The sequence below is a fragment of the Hippocampus bargibanti genome, linkage group LG14 (genome assembly GCF_051943395.1).
Source record: "Hippocampus bargibanti isolate YZ-2025 linkage group LG14, ASM5194339v1, whole genome shotgun sequence".
NCBI lineage: Eukaryota > Metazoa > Chordata > Actinopteri > Syngnathiformes > Syngnathidae > Hippocampus > Hippocampus bargibanti.
In genome coordinates this window covers 15725180-15744012 of record NC_142747.1, presented here as the reverse complement: position 1 = coordinate 15744012, position 18833 = coordinate 15725180, and the positions used below count along the sequence as shown (strand labels likewise).

At 40.5% G+C, this 18833-nt stretch overlaps 1 protein-coding gene and 3 non-coding genes across 7 annotated transcripts in view; 3 read left to right on the top strand and 1 right to left on the bottom strand.

Moving 5' to 3' along the window:
• The first annotated feature begins 50 nt into the window (after positions 1–50).
• LOC148888511 (uncharacterized) overlaps positions 51–18833 on the top strand; it is a 43387-nt gene continuing 24604 nt past the window's right edge. For 2 of the 4 annotated variants that reach the window (XR_016117190.1, XR_016117189.1), the window contains exons 1-3: positions 51–965; positions 2739–2835; positions 7792–7899. Coding sequence is in view for 2 of the 4 variants with exons in the window: in XM_089014078.1 (XP_088870204.1) it covers positions 955–965; positions 2739–2835; positions 7792–7899; positions 7990–8307 (534 nt within the window). In the remaining 2 variants the exon portion in view is untranslated. Of the gene's footprint in view, positions 966–2738; positions 2836–4075; positions 5982–7791; positions 7900–7989; positions 8706–18833 lie in introns of those variants that run through there. The other 2 variants (XM_089014078.1, XM_089014079.1) reach the window with 2 other exon arrangements.
• trnag-ucc (transfer RNA glycine (anticodon UCC)) lies at positions 281–352 on the top strand. Its single transcript has one exon. It is a non-coding gene; the product is annotated as a tRNA-Gly (tRNA).
• Positions 9594–9684, bottom strand: trnar-ucu (transfer RNA arginine (anticodon UCU)). Its single transcript is given in 2 exon segments — positions 9594–9629; positions 9648–9684. It is a non-coding gene; the product is annotated as a tRNA-Arg (tRNA).
• On the top strand, positions 10237–10308 carry trnag-ucc (transfer RNA glycine (anticodon UCC)). The gene has a single exon. It is a non-coding gene; the product is annotated as a tRNA-Gly (tRNA).

The window sequence follows — 18833 nt, the reverse complement described above, 5'->3', positions numbered from 1 at the left end:
ATTTTGACATTTCATTCTAAATTATTACTACTACTACTACTACTACTACTACTACTATAATAATAATAATACATTTTATTTTAAGCGCCTTTCAAAGCTCTCAATGACACTTTACAGTCACAGACAAGCATAGGTACAATAATAAATAAAATACAATCACAAATACTCACATGGATGGATTCCAAGGGAGAATAGCATTAAGAAATCAACCAGTTGCAGTTCAAATGCTGACGTGTGTTTAATTTCTGATTTTCTACGACATACAATTTCATGTATTTCAGCGTTGGTGGTATAGTGGTTAGCATAGCTGCCTTCCAAGCAGTTGACCCGGGTTCAATTCCCGGCCAATGCATTACTTATCTGCCCGTTACATTCTTACCTATCTATACATATCACACTGAGGGCCTTTTATGACATTCCAGAAAATTCCTCACACTACATTTATTGTGTAATATTTCCAGAGGCAGAAATTTGCTCTAGAAATATTGCTTCTCGACAGTAGTGGGATATCAGTGGCCCCCAACGCCCTGTTTGCGGATGTTTTTGTCTTGTTATCAAAGAGTTACACGTGTGTCCAGCTGTTGCGTTAACTGGGGTAACTTTCGTTCAGTCACTCTCGTCTGGTTCTCGACGCCTCGTGTTGACGTCATCACCCAGCGACTCTGTAATTTTATTGTAAACGATTACAGTACATCATCATACACCAGGTGCTAGGTTACCGCTAAAATGAAACCCATGAGCTAGCAAAATTGCGGTAGTAAAATATAAAAACTAAACATTAAATTGTTAAGTTTCTTTGGAGAAGGGGAAAAGTTCCAATGGGGAAACAGAAAAGGAGCCTAAAACTACCAATAAAAGAAGCCTACATTTAATAGAGAGTATCACGAATCGTACTTAGAAATACGGATTTATCTCATCCGGGGATTCCCAGGCACCAGGTCCACTCAGCATTATATGCAACGACGGTGAGTTGTATTTGCACTTGATATTTGCTGCGTATCCTTCTTTTGAAGGCAATATAACACAATATAATAAAACACATATTGATTTGTATATCGCTTTAACAACAGCTAACGCTGTAACAAAGCGCTTAACATGGGCAACTTTCATACAAAAGAAATAAAGCAGTCACAAAGCAAGTTTAAACGTTATCGTAGCGACCAGAGAGTACGTTCCTGGTGTTTATTAATGTTTTATAGTGTTATTATTTATTGTTGTAGTTTATTGGGTCTTAAAGGCCGGTCCACCGAAAAAATTCTGACATTAAACCGGTCTGTGGGACAAAAAGGGTTGGGGGCTACTGATTTATGACTATTGCTGATCGTTCCCAACTATCGTGACTCAACTCAACTGTATTTATAGAGCACGTTAAAACAACCACCGTAGTATATAATGTGTTGTGCGTTGAACAAATATCATATATGCAACAATAAATTAATAACGAAGACAGTAGAAAGCACAAAACAGTCATGCTGAGTCAAATGTCAAAGAATACAAACGAGTTTTGAGACAAGTTGAAAGAATTCCTTCCTCAAAAGATTCCATGGAGGAAAAAAAACACTTAAACCACTTGTGTCCCGTCATGGAAAAGATACAAACGACTACAGATTGGAATCCATTAATTAAATGCAGACTAGTATTTAAGGGGTAGGAAATGGACTTTTGACTGTGAAATGAATGGGCCATACACAGCAGTGAAACAGTTAACGCAGCATTCAAAGATTTGGCTGCAAGTTTCTCCTGGCACCAAAACTTGTAGTTATGCACGATCAGATGATTAATGGCTTACAAAATACATTTTGTTTTGCTATTCATAGATCTGGCCAATATTTATAACAATGGACCCTGAGAGAATATTGTCTTGTCCTTGTAGGCATAATGATTGGGCATGGAGCGAAAAGACAATGCCTGCTGTCTGACAGATGATTCAACGATTATGTTGTCCAGCCTCTGTGTGTGTGTGTTTGTGGTGGGTGTTGGGAGAGGTTGTTCAATGGCCTAATCCGTACAGTCCCTAGGCTCCATTTTCCAACAACATTTCAGGAACAAAACATTGTTGTCTCTCATTGTCTTTTTCCGAGACCTTCAAACAGCTCAACCTTGTCACATTCGCTTTGTATATATATATATACACGGTGAACAAATGGACTCCCAGCAAATTTGAGAATGGCAGTGAATGAGTTAAAATATCTTTCAACCATTAATTGATTAAACCAAATACAATGATTGTTCTTGCTAAGGAGTGAGTTCCTCAATCTATGTATCATCTCTTTTTCCCAAAAAAGTTTGTATTTATTATCAGTAAAACTCCAACATATCACATTTATTGTCTCCTTATTTGTGGAGGAGGGCGACAAGCACTGTCAAGCTACATTACCGTGCAGCTAGTAGGATTATGTCGTAATAAGCTTATGCAAACACCCCCCACGGCGCAGTCTCATTATGGGGACGGGCAATTAAGTTTTAAAAAATAAGGATGGATTTGAACAATGTGTGATCATATGGAAGGAAGGGACGAAAGGAGAAAACAAGGTAGAACGTTGTATCTGTGGAATAAATGGATGACAAGATACAGGTTAAGCCTCTGCCATTTATGTGTTTCAAAGCTAATGAGCAAAGTTTCCTTATTGTCTCATTCACACATTTTTTGATTAACTCATTCACTGCCATTCCCGAATTTATTTGGGAATTGAAAAGCATGACGTGCCATTCCCAAAGGTTTTGTTTTTTTCTTGCAGGGGGGTACATTTCAAGCTTCGGTCGGACCTCTGGCGATGTTTTTCCTTCCCACGAGGGGCCAGCATTTGCCTTTTGTACAGCCGCCCCCATTTCAAGGTCAGATAACTCCAGACCCATATAATTTAGGAATTAGCTCTTTTTTTTCTGATGAAAAAAGAGAGTCTAAGGTTTCTTACCTTGAATGTTTATGTAGTCCTAAAACTCAATATTCTGTGGGTCCTGCAATCCAAGTGATAATGACAAAAACCCTGGCACTGGAGTGGACACACATCATCCGGCAGTGAATGAGTTAATCATTGTAATAATTATTAACGTGAAAAATCATGTGAAACATATCATGTTATAGCGAGGTAAAACGTCCCAACAACATTAGCGTAACTTCATTAGGTCTGTGTAACCTCTCTGAATGTTCCATCGATGAAAAGGTTTCTTCAGCCGTCATTTGTACTTCTTTGAATGTGTCGGACGTTTCGCTTCTCATCCAAGAGGCTTCGTCAGCGAACTACCAGCAACATTTTAGTTTGCTGATGAAGCCTCTTGGATGAGAAGCGAAACGTCCGACACATTCAAAGAAGTACAGATGACGGCTGAAGAAACCTTTTCATTGATTAACTTCATTAGATTTTAACATTTTGTGATTGCTTTATATAAATAGCACAACACATAATGACCACGTCTCACGTGAGACGGAGACGTTGCGTGATCAAAGTTGTTTTATTCCATCCGTTGTTCGCTTAAAATAGAATGTGGGCTGATATGGGTTGTAAATGTTTATTGTGGAAGAAGAGGTTATTAAACAATGAATAACAATAGTTTCTATTTATAAATATGTTGCCTGGTACGAAGAGGTTTGTTTTTGAGGAAACCGATAACAAAATATTTCCGTAGCTATGCTATTGACTTTTATCAGAGGTGACTTGAAGGAGTTTTCCAAAACACCTTAACAACTTTTATTGCGCCATTCATGTCACGTGGTTTCAATTATATCTCATCCTAGCACAGAGGCGACCTGTGTCATTTCCACTCTTGAAGCTCTTTTAGAAGATCTTATCTCCAGCTATGACATATTGTCGGAACTCTTGTCGATTGAGGTTGGCGTTAATGCATAACTTGACTTATGTCACAATCGGACCTTGTCGTTTTGAAGGTCCTGGTGGACATTAACCACATGCTCTGCACTTTTTGATAAGGAAACTTTGCTAAGCTCACATTGTCCCTGACTGTACCTTAATTGGTTTCGGTGTTATGAGCCAAACTCGGTGCAGGGAGAAAAAAAAAAACGACTGCTAAATGGAAAAATACCAGATCACAATTTTTTTGTAGTTGGACATTGCAGCATTTAGTCAATTTCTAATCAATTTCCAGTCAATTTCCAATCAATTTCCAATAATATCACTTTGATTTCAGTGTTTGAGTTTCCAATCCTGGAACTTGTAATATGATTAGCCTGAATTTATAAAAGACTCCACTTGGATTTGACGAAACATTTTAAAATAATAGTATCCAATTATTAAAATAAAAGTACATATTGAAATAAATTAATATATATTTTTTTAAATATTAAACAAAAAATATTGTCCCGGTTTGCAAGGTGGTGTTGCAGGCAGGAGGGAGGACCAGGGTGTATTTGACAAATGGTATTAAATAAAGTCAGCAGGAACAAAATCTCAAACAACAAAGTCATCAGAACAATAAGATCCAAAGTAGTAAACAAAACCATGGGTAAAACATGACAAGACGAAACAAACCTGATAGGATGAAACATACAATGACCCGACTGAATGGTCGTGCCGGGAGTCCTTTCAACTACCACTGATTAAAACGACTAACATCTGTGCAAATGTAGGCGGGGCCCAACAGTGCCACCCGTTGGTCGCAAACGGAAACGTGGCAAATATAGATATAAATTTATTTTCGCAAAGAGATAGACATTTGTTGTCTTCTAACTATTTTGATATAGTGAGAAGACAACAAAGTCTTATACCTTTGCGAAAAATAAATAGGTATATATTTTTTCTACTTTTATTTTGAAGGGGGTGCAGATAGTGGAGATTCAAGCCCTGCTGTGAGAATATCAGTTAAGAAATAAAAAGGTTGTTCTTTTCAAAATAAAAGTTTGTGTATTTATTTGAGGAAACACAATATAAATTCAAGACTTTTGATTTTATCAGCGTAAAGTTTGAAGGGAAAAAAAGTAATTTGTACGTTAAAAAGACCATTGTTTTTTCGAAGGACGAATGTTATGTTCTCAAAATAAAAGTCCTGATGTATTTTTTCTATTGAATTCATGTGTTTTTCAAAATTAAAGTTCTCAAACATTGTTGTAATGTGCTGTAGTACATAACAAATTCCTATTTCAAATACAATATGATTTCTTAAGAATTTCTTAACCATTTTTTAGGGGGTCTGCTTTCTTCCGCCAGTTTGAAGGAAGTCATGTGTCATTTACCTCCACTGAAATCCAATCTTTTCAATCTGGGACTTATTTGCTTTATTTCTTCCTCTGCCCTTTCTTTCTTCCTTTCTAATTCTTATCACTTCATTTTGTTCCTTCGTTCTGTTTGATTGCAGGCAGACCGCAATGCTTTCATCTCTCATACGGTGTAGATAAGCCTGACAAAGGAGGCTTTCTTCATGCGTGTTTGTACTTTGGCACACACACACACACACACACACACACACACACACACACACACACACACACACACACACACACACACACACACACACACACACACACACACACACACACACACACACAAGCACACGTCTCAAATGACTCCACGTTATTCCATCATTGGACACCCCAGATAGTGTGAGGGACTCCCCTCAAGAGGCGTTGTCAACAAACATCTGTGTTAATTCAGAAAGTAAATAGATGAAGGTGGAATCAATAGGGGGCTTTGGTGGTTGTCGATAAAGCTGACTGATAGTATAGATAATTTTTGAAAAATTATTTGCCATTAAATGTGCCCGTTTTCACATCTTTGACCTCTGAGCTCACGATGACGCATTTAAGACTCAAGCAGATAAATGTTAATGAGCGGCTATGGTTTTGAAGTGTGCAATTCCATCACGTCTTGTTTGATTCCGACTGTTTGCTCTGCCTAACTGGATTAGCTTAGGTTGTTGGTCACTCACCAGAACACATGTTGAGTGGATTCACGGGAATGGGAAACAGAGGTGGACATGTCCGTGTGTGTCTGTCAAAAGTTCGCCGTCAAGACACGCGACATCTGGAAGTGTATCATAGGCTCTGTGTGACTGCTTGTGTGTGTGTGTATTTGTGTGTGTGTGTGTGTGCGCGTGTGTTTGCGTGTGTGTGTGTGTGTAGGGGGGGGGGTGAAGACACTTATGTAAGCTCGACCCGGTCGGTCTCCTTCCCTTGCGTCACGCCATGCTGTGCCGAAAATTCTTTATCGCTAAAGTGAGATAAAACCTGCTCAAGTGCTTCTAAAAACAACATATTGGGTCTTTGAAATTTATAATACAGTAAAGTCTCGTTATATCGATATCGGATATATCGATAGTCCCGGTTATATCGATACTATTTCTATGCACGCACGGAGAAAATTACATGCAAACAGGGTCGGATATATCGATAGTCCCGGTTATATCGATATTTTTTCGGACTCCCTTGAATATCGATATAACGAGACTTTACTGTAATAATAATTAATACTAATAATACATTACATTTTAAGTGCCTTTCAAAGCTCTCAAGGACACTTGCGAAGGAGACAAGCATAAATAAAATACAATCATAAATAGAATGCAATAAATAAAATACAATTATAAATACAAACCAGAGAGAGAGCTACACAGAAAATGCAATTTTAAATAGGAGGGTCTTGAGATGGGACTTGAAGGTGGGAAGAGAATCGATGTTACGGATGTTGGGAGGAAGTGAGTTCCAGAGTTAGAGGGCAGAGCAGCTGAAGGCTCTGTCACCCATTGTGCTGAGACGACGGGCAGGGGGGCATACAGAGGTGTAGGGAAGAAAAGGATTTGAGGGAACGAGAGGGAATAGACATTATTGTTGTTCAAGTTCTTGTTTTTACAAAGGTGCAAAAACAAAACAAAAATGGAAGGGCTTTTTTCCACGATGAATTTAACACTCGTAAATTCATCGCTGTAGTTTATGATAAGATATCAAAATACGAAAATCAATTTGTACCGTATTTTCCGGCGTATAAGGCGCACCAGAGTATAAGGTGCACACCCAGTGAATAGTGTATTTTTATTTATTTTTTCATATATAAGTCGCACCGCACTATAAAGCGCACATTCAATGAATAAAACAACTTTTTCCAAATATAAAATACAGATGCTCCCCAACTTATGAACGTGATACGTTCCAAACAGACGTTCATAAGGTGAATTCGTTCATAAGTAGATTCAGTGCTATATATTGTGTCACTATGACCAACTCCGCACTGACTGTTCTACTTCATTTTCTACAGAATGTTCTGTAACTTGTGTTCATTCATACTTGGCAGTCACTTCTTCTCTCTGTTTGTGTGGCACACACCCACACGAAACTCCCTGTCTTCTCGCTTTGCTACCCGTTCTCCCCCCGTTTGAATATGTGCATTCACTTTCTCAAGCCCACCAAAACAATGCCTTATTCTTTAGGGCCAGAGCTAGAAGAAGGGCATTGAGCTTCTTCTCTTTCTGTTCCAGTATCTCTTTCTGCTTGTTTTCGTCTCTCTCTCTCTCTCTCTCTCTCTCTCTCTCTCTCTCTCTCTCTCTCTCTCTCTCTCTCTCTCTCTCTCTCTCTCTCTCTTTCTCTCCGACACACACTCCCAAGTCATTATTGTGTCACTTACAATTCAAATCTATCTAAATATGGAATTGGCTCTTCAGTGCAAATGCACAATTCCGGAGAAGTCTCCCGTGAAGGTGCTTCTAAACTGCACATGCCTTTTCCACTCTCCAATCCATCTTGCACAAACAGTTGCACTTCCACTAACACACACTAACGCCCGAGTACACTGGAGCAACAGATCTTTTCTTGCTGAGCTCACACGGGGGTTGTGTTTGTCCACTCAGGCCGAAAAAGCTGAGCTGCCCTCAATGCTGGATTGCAGACTAATCCCACAGAAAGACAGCAACGCAGACTACAATCTCCTTTTGAGCAATGGCTGCAGTGCACAGCAGGTAAGAGGCCTAAAGGGGGCTCCTTAACCCCCATCCCCCCACCCCAACGCTCCTCTATTAACCAGAGGATATAACTGCTTCCATTTTTAGTGTTTAATTGCGGAAGCCATTACCGTGATGTGCAGCAACACAGTGGCCCTAAGTAGAGCTAAACTATTCGCAGTGACCTCATCACCTCAACCCCCTCCCGAGCAAGCTTTGAAACCTGAGAAAGCAGTTCTGACCTTTGGCATTCTGGCTCCCACCTCTCATGGCAAGAAAAAGCCCACCCCATCCTCGTTTCTTCCCCCATTTCGGACAGGATGTGACCTACGAGGAGTACTCTGTAGGAGGGCCTTGACCCCAGACACTGTCCAGACTACGTGTCTGGACCCACCGAGCCCTGCCGAGGCTGACATCAAGACCTGATAACAAGATGTATGAAGACTTAGTTCAAAACAGTCCGATATTCCCGATCAAAAACAGCAGTGGGGGTTTCACACAGTGATGGGAGTCATTTCTTTTACATGTGCACACCTTTTCCCTCCGATAAAATGCTTCCCAGTGGAATTTTTGAATCTTCTGCAACTCCGTGCACTCACTCGATACGTATTGTACTACTCTTCTCTGTGATTTGGGTTTCTGCTTCCCATGCATTATCTTTCCTCTTGAGGTTCATTTTATCCTGACCAATAAAATGTAACCTGCTAACATTTTTGAGACTCATCAGCAATTCCAGGCACTGAGTTGGCATGTTTTGTCCACCCCTCCTCTCTAACTTGGCTGTCTGTTTAAGTCCCGCCTTCCTGTTTGTTTTGATTCACAGCAACATTTTTCATGTCTGCACTTTGTTAATGATGAGTTATACCAATCAAAGGGTCTCGGTTTTATGTCTCTGTCGTTAGCCCGCCTTATCATGCAATATTAGCTCATGATATGATGCATATAATACAAGAATGAACATCACTTTTCACTCGTTCTCATCCCACAGTCCTTGTTTTGACATTCTGAATGTGTGCAGTCACTCCCAATGAAGTTTACAAGCAAATGTCTTTCATTTGCTCTTACCAATATTCTATGGGGGGTTCCCAAAAGATGTCTTTGCTGAGATTTCACTGTTAACGCTTCGTTCTTTGGTGGGTTTTCAGGATATCAGCCAAGAGACAGTCAGTCAAGCTCAGTTGTCAAGAAAGCAAAAGAAAAAATAATCTCCAGGACATCCGCCAATGGAACGTCGATTAAACTGTGTTGTGAAGAATGCAAAAAAAAAAGAATGCCAGGTGGGTGGGACACGTTGGGAACGAGGTCATGACGTCTGTGTGAGTCGGTTCCAAAGCCACTTTTCACCTTTGCCAGAATGAGAACAAAGAGTTGTTGCTCAAACTTTTAAGACCTATTTAAACCACACAATTTGTGTTTGGTCATCAACAACAAAACAAAAACGGCATTACGATGTTTGCGGCATAAAATGTTCTCATTAAATAAGTGTTAGTGTTAAGCCAGACCAAACAATGGAACACTTAATTACTTTCTGTTATTCCAGCATTATAGCCGCTCTTGTTGAAATTGAAGTTTTCATCCTTCCATGAGCGTTTATTCACGGACACATGCTGGTCATTGTGTAATTATATTGTTGCCGTAACAACTGGAAAAAAAGATGTGACTGCTTTGATGGCAATAGAGCTGACATGCATCTATTGTGTGTAAATATAAGTCAACTCTGGTGGGACTCGAACCCACAACCTTTGAATTACTTATTGAGGTCTCACTAGAAGTCCAACGCGCTGTCCATTGCGCCACAGAGTCACATGCTCTCTGTTGTTGATAAGTTCTTAGAATAGAGGTGTATTAAAATGTCATATGACTAAATCTCATAGAATATCAATTAGTTTTGACCGACTTTGTTGCTTTGGCGTGGCTTCAAACTGTTAGTTGACGCGGTTAGCATAACTGAAATTCGTAAGCAGTTGACCTAGGTGGGGTTCCCAGGCATTGCAGTGCTTTGATGTATCTTGTGGGCTCTCTAATTGAAAACTGCTCCATACTCCAGCAACTGTTGTTCAACAGATGTCTTTCGTCAATATGATAAAAATCTCTTGCAACTTGAAAAAAGGCCCTGCTAATATTGCAGCCCATGATACATTTGTAAAATGGTAGTCCAATGAATGGGAAGATACAAAAAAAATAGCAGGAATTCAAACGGCAAACCCACTTGGCAAGTTGTCAAACAACGCATCCTAACTTTATTTCATCAGGGTTGTGACATTTATTTTATTGAAAGCAGGAACCACACGTCGTCTCGTTGGCTTCATCAACATTTTCTTGCTGTGATTCACAACCATCTAATTTGCTACCATGGTGTTGGTGGTATAGTGGTTAGCATAGCTGCCTTCCAAGCAGTTGACCCGGGTTCGATTCCCGGCCAACGCATAAATTTTGTATGCCAAGACTAAGTCATACATTTCGACTTGGTTATCTGGTTTCTTTTTATTTCACTCTTCCCCTTCAAAGTCATGAAATGATACTTATGTAATCCTTAATTAACAAAAGCAAGAATCCTTGTTTTCTTTTGCTTTTCAGTCACATGTTTTGATGTCAGTTTGAGATTTATGGGGAGACAAAGGGTTTTCTCTCATTTAGAAGAATACCATGCAATCAAAGTCTGGTTGTAAAGTCCACTTTTTGGCAACACTAGCCGGCAGGTACAGGGTTCAATTTCGGTTAGTTTTCCTGTGTGGAGTTAGCATGTTTTACCCGTGTCTATGCATGTTTACACTGGCTGTTCCGGTTTCACACACGTTCTAAAAACATTCGTGGCAGGCTGATTGAACACTCTTGAAGTGTGAGTTTGTGCATGCCTGGTTATTCGTCTCTGCGTGCCTTGCGATTGGCTGGCAACCGTTTCAGGGTATACCCGAAGAAAACTGGAATAGGCTCCAGCACATCTGCGAGCCTCTAGAGCAGGGGTGTCCAAAGTCATTTTTTGCCGCGGGCCACATTGTAGTTATGGTTTCCTCTCGAGGGCCGTTATGAATTTGGGGAACCCATTAGAATGTTTAAATCTCTTCAAATATTACATATAGAGCACACAGCAAATTAATGAATAACTCTTTTTCATATCTGAAGTCAAGAATAATGACTTTTATTGATTGACATCCAAAAATATGAAATTTTGGCTCAGATTTTAGCAATCATCGTGGAATTTAACAAGTTTGATTTGCTTTCGCGGGCCGAAAAAAATGATGTGGTGGGCCGGATTTGGCCCGCGGGCCTTGACTTTGACACCTGTGCTCTAGAGCAGGGGTGTCAAAGTCATTTTTTGCCACGGGCCACATTGTAGTTATGGTTTCCTCTCGAGGGCCGTTATGAATTTGGGGAACCCATTAGAATGTTTAGATCCCTTCAAATATTACATATAGAGCACACAGCAAATTAATGAATAACTCGTTTTCAAATCTGAAGTCAAGAATAATGATTTTTACTGTGGTTGACATTCAAAAATATGAAATTTTGGCTCAGATTTTAGCAATCATCATGGAATTTAACAAATTTGATTTGCTTTCGTGGGCCGAAAAAAATGATGTGGCGGGCCGGATTTGGCCCGCGGGCCTTGACTTTAACACCTGTGCTCTAGAGGATATGCGGATTACAAAATGGATGTATGATTTCCACATCATATATGTGAAACGCTTGTACGTAATTGACATTTCCTAAAATGTTGATGGGATGGTTTTGACCGGTTGATTTTGGCGCATGTATCAAAAAAAAGTCCTGGTACCAACCATATGCATTGCCCCCCATTTGTTTGAATTTACTTTTCCCACATGTGCTGAGTATGATGGTTTTAGAAAAAAAATCCAAAAAGAATTCATGTTGCTCTTAACATTTTTGTGGATGGTTTTACGAGAACAAAGTAAGGCTTTATCCTCACAAAGTAGGCGAAGAATGAGAGAAACGGAATACCCTCTTCGCCGCAGCCTCCTAATTGGCCTCATTACTGCGTAACTTCCTGGTCAATGCGCACCCGTCTGACCTTGCCCTTTGAAATGTAGAAGCACGGCATCTCGGGGGTTGGCGCTCGCCGAACAAGCCGTCTCTCTGTGCACGACCAGTGTGTTTTTCAAGTGCGCGTGAACGAGCCTTGTGTGGCGGGCCCATCGGTGCGATTGCGTGTTGACATGCCGGCATTTGGGGGTGTTAGCGGTGATCCCGCTGACGTCAATCTGCTACACTCGCATTGGATCGATGTCAACGTTCGGTGAGGGACTGAAAACTTGATTAAGCAACCAGCAATAGTGCCTATCAATCACTTTTACAGATAAACAGAGGCCCATACATTTATTGTAACACTCCAGGCATGAGTGTTCGTGTGAGTCTTCAATTGCATGACTCCTCTCTCCTCTTTGCACCAGTCAGATATCAGCACAAGGTTACACTCACCAGCTGTGACTGCGTTGCTGTTTACATGCTATTTGCAAGAGTGCAGGAAAGACCCTCGGGCTACTTCATCTTCCAAACTGTCCATAATGGTGACTGACTGTGTCATTCTTGTGTAGATATCATCTCTGAAATACACTAAAATTATAGAATGTAGGTCAGAGATGAACAATTAATCACAAATTGATATCCTGTAAGCCACAGGTCTCAAAGTCAAGGCCCGTGGGCCAAATCTGGCCCACCACATCATTTTTTTCGGCCAGCGAAAGCAAATCAAACTTGTTAAATTCCATGATGATTGCTAAAATCTGAGCCAAAATTTCATATTTTTGGATGTCAACCACAATAAAGGTCATTATTCTTGACTTCAGATTTGAAAACGAGTTATTCATTAAATTGCTGTGTGCTCCATATGTAATATTTGAAGGGATTTAAACATTCTAATGGGTTCCCCAAATTCATAATGGCCCTCGAGAGGAAACCATAACTACAATGTGGCCCGCAGCAAAAATGACTGACTCCCCTGCTGTAAGCTATTGAATATACTGCATGTACGTATAGCATTTCCAGTTGGATTGGATTGATTTGCCTTTACTAGTCTCGCAGTGGAGACATTTACATTTCACTGCAACAAAGTTATGAAAGGAATGAAAGTAGAAAAACAAAATACAACGTAGAAAGGTGCAGTCTCCATCTTTACACATCAGAATTTAATGAAAATGTAAAGTTAACCCTTTCAGGGACAGCGGTTACAAATGCGGACGTCTTAATCATGTTATTACTGTCAGTCACAGGGTGCATGAAAGGGTTAATGTGATGAAATCATAGATTCGCTTGAGTTATTGACTGCTCAGCCAATATTATGTTTGGGCTTGTGTTGGAAATTTGAGCTAGATGGCGGAAGAAGGAACTGGTACCCGAAGTGTGTTTGTTCAAAGTTTACATTACAGTTCTCAGTGTTGAACAGCTATAAAGATGATTGACTGCACAGGTGCAATTCCAACACACAGACTGTGAAGCTGTGAAGTACTACACCCGTCAATTGGTAACATGATCCTGTATTTTGTGCTCATGCAAAACACAACTCCATTAATCTGAGATTAACTCATTCACTGCCATTCCCAAATTTATTTGTGAATTGAAAAGCATGACGTGGAGCGCCATTCCCGAATTTGTTCTGGTTTTGTTTTTTCTTGCTGGGGTTGCCGATAAAGCACTGGTCGGCTCTCTGGCAATGTTTTTTCCCTTCCACGAGGGGGCAGCATTTTCATTTTGTCTATGTTAGCGCTTTGTTACAGCTTCAGCTGTTGTTAAAGCGCGATATCAATCAATATGTATTGTATTGTATTTTGTACAGCCGCCCCCATTTCAAACTCAGATAACTCCAGACCCATATAATTTAGAAATTAACTCTGTTTTTCTGATGAACGAAGAGAGTGTGAGGTTTCTTATGCTGAATTGAATGTTTATGTAGTCCTGAAACTCAATATTCTGTGAGTTCTGCAATTTCAGTGAAAATGACAAAAACCCTGGCACTGGAGTGCACACATTTTTTTGCACATCGTCCAGCAGTGAATGAGTTCAGCGTTCAAAATGCGCATACAACGTCATCTTGGGGGAATGTCACTGCATTGTCTGCATTCTAATATTTGGAATAGATGCTATGTCATATTTGATTGACGGTGGAATGTTGTTGCTCGCATGGTCTTGCTGCTCCGATGGTTGAGTTGAAGTTGAACGAGGCGTGTGTGAGTGAAAGAAAAGTCATGTGTTGAAGCAGTGTCATTACAGTTTCAGTCTGACACTCAAGGATCTGCGCAGAAAACAATGCAACCCCCCTCCCTCGTTCTTTTTTAAACACCCAACTGCTTTGTAATATGATGGAATTTCACCCTGACTAACTGTGGCCTGGAACTGCTATATTTGAATCAACGTGACTTATTTTTTTTTCCAAACATAATAATTTTTACACGTGAATATTACTTGCACATTTGTCACGGCTCTACATTGTGTCGGCAAGTCTGAGCGTGAAAAGGGCTCTTTTTTATTGTTATTTTATTTATTTTACTATTTTATTGTACTTTTGACTGCAGTTATGTATGACTCCGTTCTTCCATCAGTTACATAATTTCTCAAAACACACACTCAATCACGCACACACACGCACTCAAATGCACAAAATCCCACCCACCCCCTCCAATCCAATAAAGCACTGTCTGACAGAATTTGCCCTTCACACAATTAGCATGACGGCAACATTATTTCGAGTTGAGGTGAGAATTTTATTGCTGTGATGTATTTAACAGGGCACCGCCACTTCAACATACGCAGAGTGGATCAGACTCCACTCAAAAAAAGGATAAACACAGTACCTGAGCAGCTTTGTTATTTATAGACAGCACCCCCTACTATTTTGTGGTTCATTATTTGTATGCATAAAACATTTTCCTTTGAACTCATATCTGAAAGATCAGGTTTGTCCGTTCATTTTAAAATCTGATTTAAGTCGGTGCTGTTTAAAGAAAGGACACCATTTAAACCGCAGGTGTCAAAGTCAAGGCCCGCGTGCCAAATCCGGCCCGCCACATCATTTTTTTTCGGCCCGCGAAAGCAAATCAAACTTGTTAAAGTCCATGATGATTGCTAAAATCTGAGCCAAAATTTCATATTTTTGGATGTCAACCACAATAAAAGTCATTATTCTTGACTTCAGATTTGAAAACGAGTTATTCATTAATTTGCTGTGTGCTCTATATGTAATATTTGAAGGGATTTAAACATTCTAATGGGTTCCCCAAATTCATAACGGCCCTCGAGAGGAAACCATAACTACAATGTGGCCCGCGGCAAAAAATGACTTTGACACCCCTGATTTAAACCATATCGTAACAAGTTGCGTGCGATGAGTTGATGGAAACTTTGAGTGCTGTGTTATGACCCTCTGATCAGCGGTCCTTCAGACAGTGAAAGTAACATAAAAACGATAGTGAGGAGGTGCGTTGTGGAGGAACTGTTACTCCTATCTTTGAAGGGGGATAGGACAGGACAGAGTGTAGAAAGTGTAGAGATAGTGTAGAATATGAGGGAGGAAAGCAGGCCGGAGGAAACTAAATCAATTGATCTGACATTATGCATTCTCGAGAGGCAATACAAACTATCCGCTACATCGAATTGAGACAGAATTCAATCTAAATGAAGCGTCTGTATTTTCGGGTGTATAAGGCGCACCCAAAGGCCTTGATTTTCTTGAAAAGATTACCCTGCGCCTTATACGCAGTTACGCCTTATATGTGACGTCATATTGAGCCACAGCAGGTCTCACAACAACTGTCAGCAGTCACTTACTCTATTTCCCCCTGTAGAAGTAGTGCGTAACCCCAGCTCTACTGTAGCGTCTTATAATGTGGTGTGCCTTATATTTGGAAACTTTTTTTATATTTATATATCATATTTTATGCAACTGTTCTCGTTGATTGAAGGCGCGCCTTATAGTCCGGTGCGCCTTATATATGAAAACAGTTTAAAAATACACAATAGACAAAAAGGCGCCACGAGAGTGGTGTCATGATCTGGTTGGCGACCAACGGGGGGCGCTGTCGGCCCCGCCTGCACCTGCACAGGTGCTGGTCGTCCCGATCAGATTGGCGACCAGCGGGTAGCGACGTCAGCCCTGCCGGCAGCCTCGCAGGTGCTGGTCGTTATAATCAATGACACTTAAAAGGACACCTGGCACGATCATCCGGGGCCGATTCATTGTTTGTTTGCTGCTTGGTTGCAGCATGCATTGTGTACGTGTTTGTTTAACCTTGGCGGACTTTTACTTTTGGTCTTCTTTTGCTACTTTGTATTTTTTCCATTCAGATCATTTTGATGTTTTACATTTTGTTCCTGCTGACTTTATTTTAATACAATTTGTCAAACAACCTCCTGCTCCCTCCTGCCTGCTTTTTGGGATCCGAACCCGCCATCACCACCTTGCAAACCGTGACAAGTGGCTGCCTTTCCAGCAGCTCATATATTTCGTTTTTCTACTTTCATTCCTTTCATCACTTTGCTGCTGTGAAATGTAAATTTCTCCACTGCGAGACTAATAAAGGCAAATCCAATCCAATCCAATTCATTGGGGCTGCGCCTTATACACCGGAAAATACAGTAGTTTTCTTTTTTTTTTTCTGGTTACCTTAAAAACTACTTCTCAACACATTTTGAAATTATTTTTTTACATGAAAAAAGTGACTTGGATATTCCCACATTTAAATTGTTACTTTATTATAAAATTGACTTTCCATGTTTTCCGGTGAATATGGCACAACCCCACTGAACGGTGTATTTTCACGCTTTTTCCATATATAAGGTGCACCGGCGTAGAAGGTGCACCTTCAATGAATGAAACATTTTCCACATATAATATAGAAAACTATGAAAGTTTTCTAAATATAAGGCACACTGCATTATAAAGCGCTACAGTGCAGTTACACACCACTTCTTCTACAGGGGGAAATGGAGTCACAGTAGTTGCGAGGCCCGTTGTGGCTCAATGTTACTTCCCATATAAGGTACGCCTGCCTATAAGGCGCAGGGTCATCTTTTGACGAAAATCAAGGTTTTTGGGTGCGCCTTATACACCGGAAAATACGGTAATAATTTTAAAACAGGAACACTATCTATTTCTCTTACACTACCACTTTTATTTGAACTCTTGTGACTTTCCATGACAGATGAGAGGGCTGGAAATTGTAGGAGGATAACAAAAAATAGTGGGAAAAGTCATACATTTATTTCAGGTGCCACCTGGTTGCAGTAATGTGTGATCTATTTCTCATAAAATAAACTTGAGTTCAGTTTGTGAGTCACTCATAAGTAATCATGGCACGTTTTCGAAAGAGATGTATTTATAGGGATTAGTTTGGCCTTAGTTTATCAAGAAAGCAGTGCTTTTTACAGGAACACCCATACACCCCCCACATACAGATAAGAGCTAATGAAAACAGACTTTAAACCCACTCCCGAGTGACCACAGCTGTGCTATGTCGTGATGCAAAGTGTGATGTCTGTCCGTCTGTCTGTGTGTTTCTGTGTGTGTGCGTGTGTGTGTGTGTGTGTGTGTGTGTGTGAGTGTGTGTGTCAACCAATGATTTTCATTCAATTATGGCTTTTTCAAAGCATATTATGACTTCACAATATTCTAATCTGTTCTGCAATGTCTTTAAATGTACACGAGCTTTATGTCCAGTGCCAAGATCTTACTACGATCCCAAATGAACCCTGTATGTACCGTATTTTCCTGTGTATAAGGCGCACCGGAGTATTAGGAGCAACCCCAATAAATGGTGTATTTTCACTTTTTCCATATACAGGTAACATCCGTCTTACGCCCAGCTCAACTTACGACCACTCATACTTGCTACCATGACCTCCAGACCCTATTTTTTCAAAATTTAATTATACGCCTGCCACCCCAACGTGCTAGCAAGCTGGTAACGCATAGGAAAATGTTGGCCAGGCACTCTCGCCCAGCATCGCCTGTGTGATGGCACCAGAGGGGGGTAGTTTGCATGTCATTGCGTGTCCGAGTCTCTATTCGACATTTTGAATGGATTTCGAGTTACGACCATTTCGATTTACGACCGCTTGGTTGGAACGGAACTCGGTCGTAAGTCGGATGTTACCTGTATAAGGCACACCTTCAATGATCTTTTGAAGGAAATTCATTGAAGAAAATCAAGACTTTTGGGTGTGCCTAATACACTGGAAAATACGGTACTTTGATCACGATTTTTGTTTTGTTTTGTTTCTTTTCCAATCCATGTGATTGTGTATGACGGAAAAAAATCACAACAATTATTATCTACATACTTCTGTATCAAATTTTAGACTATACCTAATTCCATAACAGAAGACAAGCAAGCGATGCGTGTCAGTTCAAGTGCGGCTCTGTGTAAAAACCACATGGTTTAAAGTGACTTATCCTCACGTTAAGTGCCAACAACTGCTGGCGTGTGATGATTTACAAGATGAAAAGATGGCATCCGATACGAAAGCGCCCTCATCATATCACTTTGCATCATTCAGCGTGGGAATCCTCTCACAAGTGTTATCTCTGTACCCCAAATACGTCCACTCGGCTATCAAGTGACACAAGCTGGCAATACACCCACACAATGTACCAAAAAAAAAATCACACTCACTCACACACACACACACACACGCACACACACAACATGTCCCCCATCTCCAATGTAGGGTCACGTGGTTTGGTCCCAGTGACCCCCCGACTTATGTCACTTGCGAAACCCGTGTTTGGTTACACTCAAACATCTGTCATGAATGTCCCTCTCTCCCTCAGTGTGCTACTTCTTCCAAGAGTGAAACTTCTTGTAACCCACGCAAGCACTGAATTGAAGCTCTTTGTCTTGCTGGAGTCTATCCCGGTTGTCTTTGGGAAGTAGGGGGGAAACCCTGAACCGGTGGCTAGCCAATCGCAGAGCACACAGAAATGAACATTCTCGCTTACAACC